This window comes from Muntiacus reevesi, chromosome 6, assembly GCF_963930625.1.
Source record: "Muntiacus reevesi chromosome 6, mMunRee1.1, whole genome shotgun sequence".
Lineage (NCBI taxonomy): Eukaryota > Metazoa > Chordata > Mammalia > Artiodactyla > Cervidae > Muntiacus > Muntiacus reevesi.
In genome coordinates this window covers 107,508,789-107,528,850 of record NC_089254.1, presented here as the reverse complement: position 1 = coordinate 107,528,850, position 20,062 = coordinate 107,508,789, and the positions used below count along the sequence as shown (strand labels likewise).

Here is a 20,062-nt window from a genome sequence, read left to right as displayed (position 1 = left end):
GCTTCCAACAGGGCAGGAGTCTTGGGAACACACCTGGCACGTGTTTCTTTTAACACAGGCTTCTCCCAGCTGTGTCCTGGTGCTGGAGAGGGTCTTCACTTAATAACACGTTAACAGAGGAAGGCATGGTCAAGTGAAAACAGTTACTTGAGCCGTTAAGAGGCTATTAACTATATACCTTTAGAAAGATCTTCTGTATTATACCCGCCCCCCCCACAAAGACATGAAGAAAATATATCTTAAATCTCTGATAGGCATCTCAGCCAGCAATGGATTTACTATGACAGCACTGCGTCTAAGAATGCTAATTAAAAGTTGCTTTGGCTGGCATTTAAGACTTTCCTGTTTAATAAAAGATTTTATATCTGTAAAGAATTCTGAATACATATACATTCTGAATTTCCACCTGGAATTTCAAGTGCCTACTTTGCTAAGCATTAGTTGCTCAGTCGTGTCCTGCCAGGCTCCTCTGTTCATGGAATTCTCCGGGCAAGAATACTGGAGTGGGTTGCCATGCCCTTCTCCAGGGAATTTTCCCGATCCAGGAATTGAACCTGGGTCTCCCGCATTGCAGGCAGATTCTTTACTGTCTGAGCCACTGGGGAACTTCTACTTAACTAAGCTAAGCACAAAAAACACTGCTGTTTCAGGCTGAAGGCCTCTGCCATAGTCTGGTGTGGCTGCTACAGCTGACACCTTGTCTCTAAAAGGCCCCCAAGGTGCTTAGCACAGTTGAGGATTGAAGGGACACGTTCAGGATGCAGCAGAGGGTGAAGCAGGAGGCAGGGCTGTGTCGTGGGAGGGAGCAGCCAACCGAGCAGTGGGTTCCTGAGGGCAGGCGCGCAGGGCGCGAGGAAGAGCGGGAGACACAGCCAGCTTTCCCTTCCCAGCCGCTTCCCCTGCAGCCCTCCCCGGAGCCACACGAGCAGAACCTGAAGGCAGCGGGCGACAGCAAGGTCAGAGGCGGCTCAGGTCCCAAGGCCACCCCTGGGGAGCCTGGGATGACCGATGACCTGTCCCACCCCGTCCCACCCCCCGCCGTCTCTCACTGTCTACATCCCTGTTCCCTGCCTGCCTCTCCCACACCCGAGGAAGTAGCGCTCTGCAACAAAATCAGTAAAAAGGAAGAGGAAGAAGACCTGCATTACACCTTCAAAACGATAGAATATTTATAAGCAGAAACTTAAAAGTTATTTCCGTTCATTGCTTAGTTTTTCTTTGCTGCTGACTTTATGTTCTCTACATAGGATAAGTACTCTGCAATAATAATCTCTTCGTCTTCCAGAGTTGAGTCAAGGTAGTCTTCTTCATGTTCTGGGATGTCTTCCAGGATCTCATTGACTGCCTCTGTCTCCATGTCTTCGTCTGTTGAGGCACTGGAGGTGCCTGCAGTAAAAAGACGTGGGCAACGAGAACTCAGGGAGAAGAAAAGAAAGGAGCGCCCAGGGAGAGACTGAGCTGACCCTCAGCTGCACCCTCACTGGCCACAGTGCCGAGCGGCCCACGGGGCGGACGTCTGGGGACGCCCTGCTCAGCCCCGCACAGGCCCTGATGAGGCACGTCCTCCACCCGGTGGCTCCCACACAGTGTTCTGAGACCCCGGGCCCACCTGCAGAGTCGGACGGGGATGTGGACGGCGTGGACGAAGAGTCTTCTGCCGAGAGCTGCAGGTCGGGAGGAAGTCTTCCTCCGTTGTGGACCAGGGTCTGCGCCGCCAGCTGGACGTTACCCCTGAACACCCTCAGGGCCGCCTTGGCCGCGACCGCATCAAAGCCCATGTACACCAGCTGGGGGAACAGGGAGGAGGCGGCTCTGCAGAGGGCCCGCCCCACAGAGCGGACGCGCCCCCCACAGCGCCCCCCACGCGGGGCCAGGGGAGTCTGATCCTGGTGGCGGGGGTGGGGAGGGGCTAAGTTTAAAACCCACCGCACGCCTGGACCACTGGCTTCCTGCACTAACGTGTGCACAGGGCAGCTTGGGAAGGAAGGAGGGGGACCTGGGCCAACCATGTCGGGGCGGTCACCTTGGAAAGGCAGCCAGCTCGAGTCAGAGGACGTGCCGTCCGTCCACCTAGTGACCCGGCTCGTTGGTTAAGTGTTGCCGGCAGGCTAATGGGACGGGGGGCTAAACCGGACAGCATCACCAGTGACACCCTTGCAGGTCACAGGCAGGGAGATGGGCGGTCAGACGGGTCAACGCACAAAGAAGCATGTGTACAGAAGAGGAGAAAGCCCGAAGGACACCTTCGCCTTGCTTCCTGGGTGTCCCGCTCTGAAGGGAAGGCCGTGCTCTGCTCCCCTGGGGCGGGCCTGGTCACACCTGGAGCCCGGGGAGCCAAGGACTCGGCCCTGCCGGGCCACCAGCCTCGTCACCCCAGCCAGTCCCACGCGAGTCTGTCCCTGCGGAGGGGGTGCACTGCACTTTCACTTACTTGGTCAATGTTTTCCCGAGAAGGACTTTGTTGACGGTTGTTGCTTTCCGGAGCTGAATCATTTAACCACCACATCTGAGGATTACGGAGAAGAATCTAAAAACACACAGGAATACCCTTTGCTCATCACTAACATCTGCTCAGTCCCTCGGCACAGACTGCGCGCCTGTCATGCGCTGAGCAGACACAGCTTAGGACGCGCAGACAGGTGCAGGAAGTGTGGCAAACGGGGCCAAGGGTGCATAGAAAAGGGACCCGCGACCAGGCAGGGGCTGGGGACGAGGCTGCTGTTCAGAGAAGGCTCCTGCCAACGGCCCGTCTGAGTCAAGGTCTGAAGGATGGACAAGACTATTCAGGCAAAAAGGTCTCATCTGAGGAAGCAGGAAAGGGTTTGAGAGAGTGGGCAGGAGGATCCCAAACAGAAACACGTTTTGTTAGAGCTTAGCCTTAGGGATGACAAGGTCATAAAAAGCTATAAACGGAAAGCTATCCAAGCAGTCTATGGTAGCCTGCTAATGTCATTTCTCTCTGGAAGATGACATGCTCTAGGTTTGAGAAGAGCAAAGGTCTTCAGACCTGGATTTCTGTCACATGATACTTACTCTCAACCTCACAAAGCTCTTTTGGGGAATTTCCCTTTTAACCTAAATAGTTCTACATTGAACAAGTGTATTTATGTCCTTTGTGTGTAATTAAAGGAAAAGACCCTGATGCTGGAAAAACTGAAGGCAGGACGAGAAGGGGATGACAGAGGATGAGATGGTTGGATGGCATCACCAGCTCGATGGACATAAGTTTGAGCAAGCTCCGGGAGTTGGTGATGGACAGGGAGGCCTGGCGTGCTACAGTCCACGGGGTCACAAAGAGTTGGACACGACTGAGCCACTGGACTGAACTGACAGTATAATTAAAAACTGGTTTTGAGCCCCATCAGTCACTCCACATATTCAGAATATTTTTTATTTCTCTGAGAAGTCAGAGAAATGAAAGTGCTTCAGCCCTTCAAGCTGCCCCCACTTCTCCACCTGCCGGGCCCCCTCCCATGATCCCCACCCCCCAGCCTGCCGCCCTGCTCCCCTAAGATGCCAGGGGTCCCACACGGTTGCTCTGACCCCGCTGTGCTCTCCATCCGTCTGTGGGCTCCCCAAGAGCAGGCGGGGCTTCACCCCAGTTCACCTTTGAGAATCAGCACAGTGCCTGCCCTAAGTACCCGTCTGCTCCGTGAACACAAATCAGGAAGGATATGGACCCAGGCAGAGTTATACCACTCATCTGGGCCCCAGGCTTCTGAGTCACTGCTGAGGAGTTCTGTAAAAGGCCCCGTTGCCAACATGTACTACTGACCACATAATAAAATCAGATACTCAAAACATTTTAATTAAAAAATACTACACTGAAACTTCAACCACCTCTCTCTTCTTCCACGTCACTGTGAAGCTCCTTCTGTTGCAACCAGAAACCTCACCCAAGTTCCCGCCCTGGGAGCCCTGCCGCATCAGGGATGCGCCCCCAGCTGGGTGGGGGCACCATTCTGACTCCGCCACTGGGAGCGTGAGCGAGAGCTCTGACCCTCGGATCCAGACCAGGAATGAGGAGCCAGGCCACAGCGGCGGGGCTCCCGGTATGATGAAGGACCAGAGAGCCACTCAGATGAGCAAGTGGAGGAGACAGCCCCTGGGCCGGGAGCCAGGCTGCTCTGAGAGGCCAGAGGCCAAGGAGGGTTACCTTCTGGGCCTCCTCCAGGTTCCCGCCGGCCTGATGGAGTGCCTGCTTGGCTGCTCGCGTGGAGTAGCCCATTCCTTTCAAATGGTTAATGTTCTCCAGGCGGCGTCTTTTCTTCTCTCTTTCCTCCTTCTTTATTTGGTCCAGTTCCTTTTGGAAAACAGCAAAGTCGCGTTAGGGATTTTGATTTTGTAAATCAGTGTCTTCTCCTCTTCCCACCTCAGTCCTAACCGGGAGAGTTCTGAGTTTGTTTTAAAAACAAGTGTCATTTTATTTTTATATATGTATTAAAAAAAAATTTTTTTTTGCATGTATTTATTTTTTTGGCCAAACTGTGGGGCTTGTGGGATCTTAGTTCCTCGACCAGGGACTGAACCCAGCACTGGCAGTGAAAGTGCAGAGTTCTAACCAGTGGACTGCCAGGAAATTCCCACAAGTATCATTTTGAAAGGATTTCTGCTGTTTGAAAAAAATAAAATGAGTTAAAAAACCACTAATTGAATCCAGCCTCATCATTTTGCCAATAAGAAGACAGAAATCTCTCAAGACAGTTGGGTGACCCGGTCAAGGTCATCACTGACCGCAGAGCTGGGAGACGGCCTCTTGAACATTCTAGATGTGGTCCGTCCCTGGCCCAACGTGGGGAGGACAGCAGAGAAAACAGCCTTTTTTTCTCCTCTGACGTATCTGTTCCTTCCTCCACGGCTCAGTCCAAGCATAAGGGTCCCGTCTACATTCTCAGAGCAGGATCACAGCTTCAATGCTCAGGAAAAGAAGGGAATCCTTGCCCCAGACCAAGCATTCCCAGCTGGCAGCAGGACCAGGAGCATAGAGTGACTGCCCCAAACGTTTCCAGAGATGAAGACCACCCCTGCCTGTTTTCTCCTGGTTACACCACCGGAGAACCTGCCTGTGAACAACAGGGCCAAGGACAGCACTGCAGCTCTGCAGAGCCGCGTCCCCACTGCACCTGGACGCTGTCCGCACCCCACCACGTCCTCTAATGCCTCCTCCAGGCTATCGCCCCCACTCCAAGGCCTTCTGCACAGGCCTGTCAGCTCTCCCACCTACTCAGAACCCGCAGTGGCCCCCCCTCGAACCCAAAGAGGCAGCCCGGGCTCCCAGACTGCAGTTTCGCCTCCAAGCTGACCTCTCCTGCTTCCCCAAAAAACCCACCCGGGCCAGTAGAAGTATTCTTATTGCTCACATTTCAACTTGCATTCACACATACACACCGTGTTAAGTGCCTTTACCCTGTTTCATCCTCTGCTTTCAATTCCAGCTTCTTCCATTTATATTTCAAAGGCTAAGAAGCATGAGGAACCTTCAAGCAGAGGAAGACGCTGCCGGCCAGCCAGCAGACATGGGCCTCGGGCATCATCTCTCTCAGAGCTGACACAAAGCTGGGGCCTTTCAAAGGAAATCCTTTTCCCTTAGTTACAAATGTCTAAGTCAGTTCTCTTTTAGCCACACAGATACACGATATTCCTCCTTACACTAGGATTAGGAAAATAAACCAAGGAAATGATGAGTATTGCACTGCAATATTCTGGAGACACAGTAAAGTCAAACGTTACGAGAGAGACCTGGGTCCTAACGTCACGGCTACGTCCAGGCAAACGAGTGCACGTCTCATGGGAAGGCTGCCACGCCGCCTCGCACAGGCCCTTCACACATCAGCGCTGTGACCTCGGTTTCATTAGTCTGCTGCTTTTGCCAGATGAGAAGCTGGCCTGAACTCAGGGCCACGGAGCCCAAGAAAGTCAAAACTTCTAGGCATCACATATTACCCTCAACTCAGTGAGATACTCAAACCCAGAGCTTCAAGAGCCGAGAGGACGGCAGATTCACCAGAGGTCACATTCTGTGGGCCTCGGGGCAGCTCTTCCCACCAGCTACCCTAGCGCGCCCAAGGGTGTGGGAGGCTGACCAGCTCCCTGCGGAGGCCCTGACCAGCCTAAGTGACGGAGACAGGCGCAAACAGTCAGGTCTTGGCATGCCCCTGGCCACGGCAACTGGCTCCAGGGTGGCCGACTGGTGAGCAGCTCAGGTCTCTGAGGGCCCTGGGAGCCGCCCTGCTGTGACAGAATGACCCTGCTAACACGGAGGAGGTGGAGACAGGACAGGGCGAAGCGCCCCTAAAACTGGCCAGAAAACCAGCCCGCCTCTGGCTCTTCACATTTAAGCAGGCCAGTACGCTTCTCCCGCACCCTTTTCACTGGGGTTTAAGCCAGTCTGAATTTGTTGCCTTCAACCAAAAGCATCCTAACTACATATTCAATGGGTGGAAGAGTAAGCAAGGTAAATTGTTACATATATACACTGTTGTTTTTATTTTCTCCAAGGGCTTATAGTTTAATTCATTAAATGCACATCCAACAGGACACCACTATTTAAAAAAACAACTTGTTTTTGCTACTTATAAAAAGTTAGGAAGTGAAGTGGTAACTTTTACCACTTTTTATCTCTTGGCTTTTCAGAACCTTCTGCAAGAACTCAGAATGCTGTTCTCATGTGAGAATTAGAAAGTACAGGAGAAATCCAAAGCCTCAGTTCAGGTTTTGCCACCGACATGACCCATGACCCCAGAAAAGTCCACCCCTGAGCCTGGCGTTTTCCTCATTTGTAAAACCAGCATATTAGACATAGTAAAACTCCTTCCAACTCCCCAAATCCTACAGTCTCTTTTTTTAAACTGTACTTATTTCTAATTGTTTTAAATGATTATGATTTTGAATCTTTGCTTTCATAACATATTGTTAATTGCTCATATGATTTGACTCATTTTTCTAGGCAAGAATGACATCCTGAACTGTAACAATGACCCCGTGGAAAACACAGCCCCCTTTAAAATGGTTTCCAGAAGCACACTATGCAAATAAGAGAGAGAGAGAAGACTGCTTGACTGTCATTAAGACCATACCATAAGCTATCTGCCACCACAGCAAGAGTAAAACGAAGGACACTGTACTGTCTGAAAACTGATGCAAGAAAAAAGACCAATTTCTCCCCTGACATCCCAGTCTGAAGAGCTAAAGACTTTCTTGTCACTAAGCCTGCTGTGGAACTGTCTTGTGTCTGTCCTTTCACACCCAAGAGCTCAGGCACTCTGGGTCACACCTACCCAAAGGCTCCAGCCTCACCAAGTGCTGTCAAGACCGTGTTACCATACCTCTCTGCGGTTGGTGATGTGGACGGCTGCGTGGTCCACGTTCCCGTCACACGCCCTCAGGCCAAGCCGGGCTTCCTGGGCACTAAATCCCAACTGCATCAGATTGTGAACTTTTGATGGATCAATATATAGCTCTTTGAAGAGCTGACATGCCTATGGACAGAGAAAACATAAGGATCGTGTAACCATCAGCAACATTAAAGGTGAACACAAAGCTAACACTTAAAGGAAACTGGGTTGTACCCAATGTGAATTACGGTTTAGATAAAAACTCTAAACTGGACCTACTGTCAACCAGTGTGAGTACAGACAACACCCTTTCTGCTCACGGGACTTATACGCAGGGTAACATGAGACAACAGGCCAAGGAATGTGGGAGGGGCTGGGATCCATTCCCTCGTCTTTTTTTGGTAATAAAGTCCCCTAAAGTGGAGCTGGGCGCAGCCAATGGCCTTGTAGCAGAAATGACCAGGTTGCCTCGCTGGAAGCTCCGCCTGGACTCTCCCGCGCCCCCTGCCGGCCGGAAGAGGCTCTGACAGGAGCCGCCCTGGCGGCCACACCAGCAGCTCCCCGGCTCCCCCCCACAGCCAGCTGAGGACTGGTAACTTGGAGCCAGTAACAGCCACTGCCTCGGTAAGGTTTCCTTATTACAGCCTCCTGCCTGCACTCTCACAGACACGAATATGTTCACGGCGTACGTGAAGGAGAGGGAAGCGGAGGGAGACACACATTCCTCACGAGTCACACACCACTAAAACACAAAGCAGATGAAGGCAGTTCCAAATTTGGAGCCCTCTTTTCTTACCTTGTTGAGATATTCATAAGCCTCCTCGCCATTTCCACTATGGTAATTTCGGATGCCTTGAAGCAAGTAAAGTCTTAAAAACAGGACTTTCTCTTTTCCACAATTTCCCTAAAATTATTGGGAGAAAAAAAGGATAAAACTATCCAATTTTTCAGTACAGGTTTATAATACATTTATAATTCCCTTCATCTCTACAGGGGCAAAATGGTGTTACTGAGCTGTTTCTATCTTCCCTGGCAAAAGGACAGCTCGCAGGGGACAAGGGCACTAATGCTGTCCCAAACAGAACCCCTATCTCCAGGCACACAGGCCAGGGGCCCCGCTGGGCAGGATGAAGTATGCAGAATCCCAAAGCAGGGATATCTTGTGTTGCCCTGTGATTCCCAAGCAGAATCCTGATAACCCGTGGAAATCACCTGAGAAAAGTCCTTATGTAAAGCCCAGCTCTGGAGCCGCGACTCAGTCATGTGAGCTGATCCTGTTCAGAGTGTCTGTTTTCTGCATTTAAATCTTTCATAAGACTACTTAATACAGCCACCAGTTCTCTCGGTCAGGGTGATCCATGGGGTCCCGTGACTAGAAAACGCTGTCACTTCTGGGCTAAATGCTGCACAGACCAAAGTCACAGGCTAACTTTTAAAATGCTTATCAATCCCCTTAAAATATAGCTTAAGGGGACTTCCCTGGAGTTCTAGTGGTCTAGGACTCCGTGCTGCCAATGCAAGGGGCATGGGATGGGTCCCTGGTTGGGGAATTAAGATCCCATATGCCCCATGGCATGGCCAAATGATACAAAAATAAAATAAAAGAGCTCGCTGCATACTACTATCACTTAATCACCTTTGGCAGCAGTCTAAATACTTTAACAGGAATAAAGTCAAATTCTAGAAAAGAGCTTAGCAATACCTAAAACGAAGTAGAGCAACGTACTTTTATGTGGACCAGTCTCTGGTGATTTTCTCCGTAACACTTTCTGAAGCACTCCTGGGCCACCTTCAGCTTCTTCTCCGCGTCGTCCAGGCACTCCAGCTGCCCCAGGCGGAAGTAGCACCAGACTATGTCCAGCTGGAGCACCGCATAGTTGTCCACCGTGTCCAGCAGCTCTCTGCAGCACTCGCTGCCAGACAGACAGGCTTTCACAACCCTTTTCTGTGAGTTACTGCAGTTTTCCCCCAGTTGTTGCTGTATTTCCAAAGACTAAGACACAGATCCCAATGTTTGTGAAGGGAACTCTACGTATAATCTGAATTCTTCAATGAGAAAAGAAAGCAGTGAGGGTTCAGAAACAGAAGTTCAACACCATCTGCCTTGGGAGGGGGAGAGAAAGACAGACAGACACACACCCCCTCACTATGTGGGGAAAGAGGCCTGGCAGGAAGTGGAAGTAAGGGCCACTGGGTCAGAACCCCTCAGCAAACATGGGGAGACCATGCTTCAAAGCAGTGGTTTCCAACTCTGACTGCAAGTCAGAATTGCCAGGATGTGAGGAGTTTTTGTTTCCTTTTCCATTTGTTTTTATCTTAAAAAAAAAAACCAAAACTGATGCTGGGACCCTACTAGATCAATTATAACCTCTGGAGGTGGGGCCTGGTTGTTTATTTCTAAATCCTCCTCCTGTTGTGTTGTTTAGTTGCCCAGTCGTTGTCTGACTCTTTGCAATCCCATGGACTGTAGCCCACCAGGCTCCTCTGTCCATGGGATGTCCCAGGCAAGAGTACTGGGGTGGGTTGCTATTCCCTTTCTCCAGGGGATCTTCCCGAGCCAGAAGCTGAACTTGCACCTCCTGTCTCCTGTGTTGGCAAGTGGGTTCTTTACCACTGAGCCACTGGGGAGGCCCAAATCCCCCTAAGTGATTCTAATATACAGCCAAAGTGAGAATCAAGGCTTTAAAAAGCACACCAAAAAAAAAAAAAAAATCCCCCCTTGCTATGAATGCCTCAACTGATGAAGACTGACAAAGGCATTCATGTCCGGTCACATTAAGGTGAGAGAAAAGCAATCCTGAAAAATGCCAGGCTCTGAATGCCTCGCTGATCTTGGGGCCCAGAGCTGAACCCAGATACAAAGGGAGCAGACAGACAAGGTGATGGAGGGCTGACGAAGATGGACTTTGAGGTTACTTATTTTGACTTCAGACTGTGATTATGTTAGAAATTCATAATACAAATCTAGATCTCAAGTTTGAACCCTCTTCGGCAAGAAAGTAAAACATATGGAACCATGCACTACATTCACTACATTCACAAACTGTAGAGATCTCATCTGTTTTTGTTGATCTACTAAAAATGAGACTGCTTCACATCTTGCCCATCAAAATCTGCTTGAGAAAAATAAGAAAACAAAAGCAGTCTGTCATTTATGTTTTTAAAAAAGCAGAAGTCTCCTAAGCGGAATGCGTGCACTGGATACACTGGGTACACTGGATAATCCACCGGGGCATAAGAATAATCGCTCAGGGCAGGATTTTCTCATTTTCTTGTGGTTGCTTTGCTGGATCATTTCATCTTTGTGAATGTTCTGTAACATACACACCATCTTTTGCATACAAGCCTACACACCTAGCTATTTGACCAGGTGAGGGGCACCTTCTCTGAGTCTCTGCTTTGCCTGAGAACTTGTGGTTTGAGGGGAGAGGAAAAAGTTCATGGGCCCTGAGTGGTCTAACCTTCCACTCCAGGTGAGACTGACTGATCTACCTGTAGACACCTTGCGTTTCTGGGATGGAAGCCTACCCCACCATCCTCAGGAAAGCTGCTGGCATTTAGCACGGCTTTCAAAGTCCTACCCGTGTGAAGAGGCTCACTCATGTCTAACACGCACCCAGAGCAAGGACAGAAAGTGCCTCCCTACTTTCAGTTAAAAATAAAATCGCCCATACAAGTCTGACCCAGGACGGAGTGTTTGTGAGGCCAAAACCAAAAACAAAACAGGCACAGGACTCATGTGAAGAAGGTCACTTCATTCTTTCAGTTTAAAAAAAAAAATAACACATTTTATTCACATAGAGGCCTTATTATAAAAGAGATGATATCACCTTATATAATAATTTTGAAATTGTTAGGACTACATTTGAACTTGACCATGTCACTCAGAGAGAAATGTAATGCCTTGGTATAAAATGTAATGCTTACAATTATGTTTTATTGATTTTGCTTTAGTAGCCTTAATAGTCAACAGCCAGTCAATTTTCATGTTAAAAACATTAAAATCAATGTATAACATTGATTTAAATACTGAACCTCGCTTTAGAAAAATTAAATCACATTTGGGCTTAAAGTCAGTTATTTAATAGAAATCTACTATATTTGCCTGAAAAGTTTCACATTTTTACATGAAGATAATAATTTCGAGAAAGGTAAGCTAAAGCTTGAAAGTGAAAATGTCAGTCGCTCAGTCGTTTTCCAATTCTTTTTGTGACCCCATGGACTGTAGCCCACCAGACTCCTCTGTCCATGGGATTCTCCAGGCAAGAAGACTGGAGTGGGTTGCCATTTCCTTCTCCAGGGGATCTTCCCAACCCAGGGATCGAACCCGGGTCTCCTGCATTGCAGGCAGATGCTTTACTGTCTGAGCTAGTTAAGTACCATTAATCATTGCTTGGGATGCAGTTGAAATATTATCTAAGGTAGTGGTGTGATGCCTTGTTAGGTGGGACCAGAGCAGTCTGGAGGGCAAAACTAGTCCTCCTGATGCCACGCCCTACTGAATTCTCTACTGGCGGGGGGAGTCCCCTCATAGGTGTGTGCTGACGTCGCCCAGCAGAAGACCCCGGGGTGCCCTCTGCACTCACCCATGTTCCCCCTCGGGCAGCTCCATCCTCCCTGAGCTCTAGCTCCTGCACAAGGGGGAGACCGGGAGGCCCTGCCTGGGTTTCTCCTCCCCACACTGAGGTCTGGGAACTCCAGGCAGTGAGCTGCAACAATCCACAGACTCCCCTGCATTTGCTTCCCCACTTCAGGGACCACTGTCCTACATCGCCAGCCAACCACTGTTTGTATACAGTTTGCCCTGTGTTTCAGTTGAGGCGGGGGAGAGTAAACCAGTCCCTGTCACTCCATCCCGGCCAAGAGCAGAACTCCCCGTTCTAGTTTAAAACAGGGGAGAGAAGCTGCTCTCGGTCCGGCTATGTACCACACCCCGAGATGAGCGACAGAAAGCTGGGAGAGAACTCGACCTACTTGGAGAAGGCAGGAAGACATCATGGGGGAAATGAAACAGGCGACGTCTCTTACATCTCCATGCTGCCCTGCGTTAAGAGTGGGTCCCCTTGATGAAGAGGGGGAACTCGCACAGAAATTATGCTAGTAAGCTGGCCTGAATAAACAGATTCCCCAGAAAATAACATTTTCTACTTAAAAAGGCACTGATAATTATTATTGGATTATTTTATCTACTACTTACTGAACATGTGAATGTACTTTGAACTGAAGAGAGTTGTTACTGTTTTTCAAGGGTTCCCTGAGACCTGAAAATGATTTCAAGGGTAAAAAAAATAAAAAACAGAAAGGCTCATACAGACACATCAAGATTGACCGTGTCTTGATAACTGCTGAAGATGAATGAAAAGTCTATGGGAATTCATCACATTAATCGCTATTTTTGTATACGTTTGAGATTTTCTTAACAGAAAGTTAGAAACAATTGTGGGAGGGAACAAAAAATTGTATCTGAATTTAATGACCTAACTTATAGCCTGCACCACCTGTAGCAGAAGAGAATAACACTGACGCTCAGATAAAAGCAGAGACAAAGAGGCAGGGGAAGAAAATGGCAGAGGCACCAAGCCCTTGTTCTGGCTATTCCCTGCCTCCCAAATACTTTATTTATTTTTTTTCATTTATTTTTATTAGTTGGAGGCTAATTACTTTACAATAGTGTAGTGGGTTTTGTCATACATTGACATGAATCAGCCATGGAGTTACATGTGTTCCCCATCCCGATCCCCCCTCCCACCTCCCTCTCTACCCCATCCCTCTGGGTCTTCCCAGTGCAACAGGCCCGAGCACTTATCTCATGCATCCAACCTGGGCTGGTGATCTCTTTCACTATAGATAATATACATGTTTTGATGCTGTTCTCTCGAAACATCCCACCCTCACCTTCTCCCACACCCAAATACTTTAGAAAATAAATCCCCCTTTCTGCCTACGTTTAAGCTGGTTCACTTAAAACGCAAGGTGCTGGCTGCACAGCTGGCAACCTAAATGTACTAACATTTACCTTCTTGAAGTATACGTATATATTGGGAATTTCTCAAAGTGGAAAAGAAAATAACACTAAAGCCATTACCTTTTGACTGCTGCAAACATCAAGTCTATATCTCTCAAATGTTTCATCTGCCTGGATCATAGCATCTTAGTATTATTTCCCATTAAGAGGCACCAGAGCCTTTGAGAAAAGACTGAGGCAGGAGTCAGCCAGGGTGAGTCTGGACCCGCTTCGGGCAGCAGAGAGCAGCCTACAAAGACCGCCAGCATCAGGGCAAAGGGCTGCAGGACACGAGCCCACTGCAGACGGCCAACATAAGCACTGAGGTGTGAAACACACCAAACGTCACAGTCCATGAGCTCAGGCTGACACTTTAAAAAACAAAAAGGCGGGCAAGCCTCACCAGTGATGTCATCTTTAAGAAAATAAGGAGAAAAAACCAAGCATTTTGTTCTGTCTTTCTGTACAAACTACCGCAGGAGAACCAAGCGATTGAGGAAAATTATTTCTCAAATGAATTCCAGCAATAAACTTAGAAGGAATAATGAGCTATCACCATTCTCAGCCCCTATGAAACAATGGATTTGGAGAATGATCACCAACATATATACCAAAACCATCAGGTGAAAAGCTGACGGGGACTGCAGAGTCCGTCATAGTTTAGGCGGGCAACACATCATAAGAAACAGACATGAAATCCTACTGCTTGTTGTAAAAAAAATTAGCACATAAGTTTATAAAATTCTTTAGCGATCAATTAGAAATACAATGGGGAGAAACAGTTCGCCTGTCAGTCTACATCATAACTATTCTTTTACATTAACCATCTTGGGGGAAAACCTGAAGTCTGAAGTGCACAGGGGTGGGGAAGGTGCTATGTGTAACTGCCACCCTCCTTCAAACTGGCATCCACCAAGGACAAAAGTGCCTACCAGAAATATTTGTCAGCGTCCAACAGACATGGCAAGGCTATTCCATATTCTTTTCTTTTCAGGAAAGCTCTGCCCTTCTCATGATATCCCATAGCTAACATAAGGGCCTAGGGAAAAATAAGGATTTAAAAAAAACATCACTTTAAACTATAATAAAACAAATTATATTAAAAGCATATGAAGTCTAAAGAAATCAAAGAATGTGAAAGCAAACGAACAAAAAAACCCAAGATCACAACTGAATCTAAAAGCCAAAATTAAGGAAGACAGAATTAAAGCTTCATCTCATTTAAACACTGAAGCAAGAACTCCATTTAATGAGGCTGTCCCTTTGTTTCCACCAGTTTATTTCCATATCTGCTGATCTGGGTCAATTTCTAGGATCCATAAGACTAAACAAATTTTAAAAACAGCCAGTAATGACTGTACCCTTTTTAGAAAGAACATTCATTCATTCATTTCACTTTCTGTTCTTAATTGGGTTTTTCTCTGAAGAATCTGTCAACTGTAGCATTTCTGAAACAATTTTTGTAAGACAATCCAAATTTCCTTAAAATTTATTAATATTTTTAGATTTGAATTTTTATATAAATATGTAAAGGCTTCCCATAAAGATCTAAACATTATCATTTAACATGAGAATATAATACTTGCAGTGGGAAAATAATTACGATAAAAAAATCAACTGAATGGGAGTTACCAAGTTCTCTTATTAAAATTTAACTTTAAACAATGTAATCCATATAGTGAAACCTAGTGAAAAATGTCCTTTAAAGACCGAAAAATTAAAATCAACTTGACCCCCAGTCACTAAAGCTTTTCATGTAAGAAACTACTGGATTCCAGCTCAGAGACTGAGCTCACGGGCCAAGTTGCAGATGCAGCTAGAAAGGCCTCCTTGGATACCTCAAAGGTAAGTAAAGCCGCGTCCCCTTACTCCAATTAGAGAGCGGAGCCGCGGGGCCAGAGGGAAGAGGCGGAAGAACCATCTGTCACGCTTTTCCCAACTAGGCAGCCCCTGGCTCCCATTCTGATCCATCCCCTAGGGAAGGTGACCTTCGAGGAAAATAAACTACACCACGACAAGCACTGCCACAGGAAGCCACTGCTCCAGGACAGGGAGGTCCTGCCACTCTGCACTGAACTCACCGGGTGGGCCAGCCTGATGAGATGCTCATCGTACGTAGGTTACATTCTCCATTTATCAACTGGAGACAGAAAGCTGTTTCTAGTCCTTTATGTAACATTCCAAGACAAAGTAAGGAGAACCCACTTCTGACAGCAAATCAAACAGCAAGCCACACGTTTCTTACAGAACTTACCTTTCTCTCCGATGGAGGGATTCTGATCGATCTGCCCGTCTGGTTAGCTATGTCTAAGTATGGTGTGGCTTCCGGATCCACCACCATCTCAGCTGCAGAAACCCAAGAGGAACTCCATTAGTTCAAGGTTAAAAAGCAGTGATGGGGACATAAAAATGTGAGACTGTTGGGAAAGAAAGGCCAGTGAGAAATGCGATACCCCCAACTCTCCACCCCTGAGCCCAGCCCATTCTCGCCGCCCCCTTCGAGGACTTGAGTGGCAAAGTCTGAAGCTCTGTGTACCTCTCTCCGCAAGGATCTCTAGTCCTCTCTTAGTCCTCTGAATTCTTTTTTCTTCTAGTTTGGCTTCATTTTGCTTTTCTTCTTCAACCTGGAAGTTTTTTCTCACGTCCTCTTCAGACTGTTTTAATTCCAGAACCATGGCTTTCACATTGTGGGTCACTCCCTGCTCCTTAAGTGTTTCCCCTGTCACAATCAGAAACGCACGTTATAAAGAGAGTCACTAAATGCACTGGGTAACAGGCCATTTTCTCTGTCACATGGAATTCTTCAGCCTGCGTTAGCACTTGCAAACCACCATGCCACGATTGGTAAGAATGTGTTTAAATCTGGTTGTTTAACTGCGTTAACTGTTAAGCATGGGTTAAAATCAGTCAGTGAAAATGAGCTGACTACATTAATCCTTTTTAATATTCTTTATTCCCATCCTAAAATCAAACTAAAGCAATCACTTTCTGAGGATCTACTCTAGAGAGGGCACTCTGCTAGGCAACATAAGAGGAAAATGAGGAAGTTCTGCAGGTGAATTCTCCTACCTCCAGCTAGAGACATAATTCAGTTCTCAGCCACGGGCCAGGAGCCAGAGTGCCAGAGTGCACTGGGAGAGGGGACTGACTGGAGTGGTAAAAATGAACACCCTGGGTTCCGTCCCTTCTTAACCCTGTGGCCCTGAATAAACCACTTATTGTCCATGTTCTCAGACACAAGATGGGAGTAAAGACAGAGGGGAAAAGTCAATGAAACAGAATGAAAGAAAATATTAACAAAATCAAAAGCTGGCTCTATGAAAAAAATTAAACATACAAACCTATCAAAAACAAAGTCAAAATGCAAATAAACAAAATGAAAAAGTGTAAATACAGATCACAAACATTATAAAATAATGAAATAATATTATGAACTACAAACATAAATTTGAACATTTCTGGAAAAGTCTAGTTGAACATACCTTCATACACATACATACATACACATATTTAGAAACTCAACAACCATTCTAACATTTATACTGAAAAATAAAGATCCATCAGTGGCCAAATTACCTTGATAAAGAAGAGCCACGAGGGATACTCATCTTACTGGGTTTTAAACTACAACAAAGCCACAATAATTAAAGAACACACAAACAACTCCACGGTTCTGGCTCAGGAATAAACCTACAGGTAAATGAAAAGGGCAGAAAGTACAGAAGCATAGCCCTAATAAAGGGACAGCAAAAAATAAGCATGTTTACTAAAGACACATTCAGTAGGAGATACTGGGAGAAAAATAAAGCTGGAACCCAGCTTTTACATACAGAGGGAGACTGAATAGATTAAAGACTTCATATAAAAAATCGTAGAAGACTATGCATGTGGTCCTGTGGCTGGGGAAAGAACTTCTTAAAACACCAACAATGAAGTGAAAACCTGATGGATTTGATAACATCAGAATCAAAGATTTCTCCAGAATGAAGGATACCACAAACAGAACATCGAGACAAGAGGCCGGTGAAATGATCTCTGAAGCAGGCCACAGGAACGGCTGGCAAGAATGCCGGAAAGGAAAACCAGGGCTGGGCTGGGAAGGCTGTATTCCAACCAGGCTGGGATGTGGACCTCACTGTCTGGAGGCCACGGGAACCTACTGGAAACCAAACAGACACAGCATCTGCCTGAAATGTCCAGAAGCTAACTGGGCTCCCCAGTTCATTCATGTCCCCTTCATATCCACTGCCCTACTGCAGACAAAGTGACCCCTGAAACACAAATATAATTGTGGGTCACTCCCAAGCATCAATGGCTTCCTCCCTCCCTAGACAGAAACACTAATATGAATGAGATTTGAACCCAGGTTTTCTCAGCTGTACTAGTGGCATTGTGAGCGGGATAAGTCTTTCAATACTTATTTTTATTTATTTATTAGCCGTTCCAGGTCTTAGCTGCGGCGTGTGAACTCTCAGTTGTGGCACGTGGGACCTAGTTCCCCGATTAGGGACTGAACTCAGGCCCCCTGCATGGGAAGCAGAGAGTCTTAGCCACTGGACCACTAGGGAAGTCCCTGGATAAGAGCTCTTCCGCACCATCCCTGGTCTCCTCCCATTAACTGTTAGGAGTACAGCCACCTCTGGCCCCCTGCTACCAAGTCATGACAACCAAAAATGTCTCTATGCATGTGTGCTAAGTTGCTTCAGTCCTGTCCGACTCTTTGTGACTCTATGGACTGTAGCCCACCAGGCTCCTCTGTCCATGGAATTCTCCAGGCAAGAGTACTGGAGTGGGCTGCCATTTCCTTCTCCATGGATCTTCCTGACCCAGGGATCAAACCTGTGTCTCTGACATCTCCTGTATTGGCATTGGCAGGCAGGTTCCTTACCACCAGCACCACCTGTCTCCAGACACTGCCAAATGTCCCCTGTACGGCAAAATCACCCTTGGTTAAGAACCACCTCTATTAGCTTTAACACGTGGCCTCTGCCTGCTCCGCCATCCTTAAGAAGCACTAGTCTCTCCTCACCGTCCACACTCAAAGACACGCCAGACCTCTTCAGTCCCTCAAGGTCACACGACAGAGCTCTACCTGAGGCTCTGAGGGAGTGCTCCCCACCACAGCCCCTGCGGCGCTCACTCAGATAGACAAGAAGTGCTATTTCCCTTGCAGCACACCCAGACTTCCTTCCTGCAGCATTCCATCAGACCTGTACTGAGCATCAAACTCTAAAATAACTGGTTTTACATTATATATGTGATAAAGCCCCCCAAATTTTTGAACAGAAGAAGAGGAGGAAAATGATACAAAGTCAGCATTTCTCTAGTAGCTTGATTTTAGAAATTCTGCATACTGTGCTGTAACATACCTAGTTGAAGTTGTTTCTTATTTATGACAATTTTGATGTAATTTTCTTGAAATCCGAAGGTTTCAGCTATTCTGTAAAATAAACCAGAGAACTACAGATAACCCAATTTGTTATGTATTCACCCACTAAACAGATTTTTACCGCGACAGCTATTTTAGACATTCTTCTCAGAAACACCCAGTATTCCAAATCCCTGATGCACAAACATTACTTCAGATAGAGCGCGCTTACTAGATGGGTATCTGAAACTGCGCCAGAGACCATGTCCTTGTGTAAACTATCTGCTTTACTGCTTGGCTCCTCGTGAAGCACAGACGTGGTGCTGTGGATCCACTTGAACAGGAGGGCCTGAGCTGCAGGAAAGGAGAACGCCCACCCCTGACAGCTCCTGTGGTCTCCCTGCAGGAGCCCCTAGTGGGCCAGCTGTTCATACAATCTTCCGCTCACTGTGCGCCGAGTGGATGAGGCTTCCTGAACCCAGCCCTAACGGCCCTGATGCAGACCAAAGAAAAAAATGAGGAAAATCAGCTGGGGAAACACAGACTAGCTAGCCCTGGAGGCAATCAAACACTTACCACTGAGAAATGTTCAAGGAGATCAAACAACTGACCAGGTCTCAGAAGTCAGATTTTCACTAGAAGGTGATGGGCTGGTATTTTTTTTTCTTTTTACAGATGGGCCAACAGCCTGAAACTGGCCAAACTACTTCACTGAACATCACAGCAAGCCATTAGTGCATTAAGGCATAAAATTCAAAACTAATGATCTGGCCAGTACCAGGCTGCCTCCTATTTCTATCACTCACTGATTCAAACATGGACCAAGTGCACGCATCCAGGGTTCCCACCTGCTCTCAAGTCACACCGGGAAGTAAAGGAGGCTGGTACACGTCCTGGCTTTGCCCTTAAACGCCAGTGTGAGCCTGAAAGCCTCAAAGCCTCAGTGTCGCCTGCGCCGGGAGACGAGACTCACGCCTGCCTCATGGGGAGGACCAAACGAGCGCCCCTGGGCCACAGGCACACGGATACTTACTTAGATCTCAGTTCTCTGCCAGTGATGTGCAGGTGGGTCTCCAGCAAGTTCTTCCTGTCCTGCATAAAAGTAAGACAGAATGCACCTGAACTTGACACTTTTGGGGACTGTTTCTCTGCCCATAAAACCAGACAAGCTGCTATTAGATGATGTAAAAACACACAGGTCTCTCTGGCTAAGGACTAAAATGCTGCATGCCTGGCAGGAAGCTACTGAACAAACCCTGCCCCTGTGACCTGGAAGTCCTCGCGGGGACAGCAGTGCTGGCCACAGGCAGGGCTTCCGCCTCTGGGGAGCAGTCAGCTGCTGGGGGCAGGGCAGGT

The 20,062-nt window shown here is 47.5% G+C and overlaps 1 protein-coding gene across 3 annotated transcripts in view; it reads right to left on the bottom strand.

Annotated features, from left to right (window-relative positions):
- Positions 1-1,144: 1,144 nt before the first annotated feature.
- The window catches only part of NUB1 (negative regulator of ubiquitin like proteins 1), a 30,721-nt gene continuing 11,803 nt past the window's right edge, over positions 1,145-20,062 (bottom strand). For 2 of the 3 annotated variants that reach the window (XM_065939482.1, XM_065939483.1), the window contains exons 4-15: positions 19,740-19,798; positions 18,708-18,778; positions 15,875-16,057; positions 15,593-15,684; positions 14,271-14,377; positions 9,061-9,247; positions 8,131-8,238; positions 7,326-7,478; positions 4,157-4,303; positions 2,432-2,527; positions 1,610-1,787; positions 1,145-1,386 (exon numbers count right to left, since the gene is read on the bottom strand). In XM_065939482.1, the coding sequence (XP_065795554.1) occupies positions 1,208-1,386; positions 1,610-1,787; positions 2,432-2,527; positions 4,157-4,303; positions 7,326-7,478; positions 8,131-8,238; positions 9,061-9,247; positions 14,271-14,377; positions 15,593-15,684; positions 15,875-16,057; positions 18,708-18,778; positions 19,740-19,798 (1,560 nt within the window). In that variant the 3' untranslated portion in view covers positions 1,145-1,207. The remainder of the gene's footprint in view (positions 1,387-1,609; positions 1,788-2,431; positions 2,528-4,156; positions 4,304-7,325; positions 7,479-8,130; positions 8,239-9,060; positions 9,248-14,270; positions 14,378-15,592; positions 15,685-15,874; positions 16,058-18,707; positions 18,779-19,739; positions 19,799-20,062) is intronic. The other variant, XM_065939484.1, reaches the window with a different exon arrangement.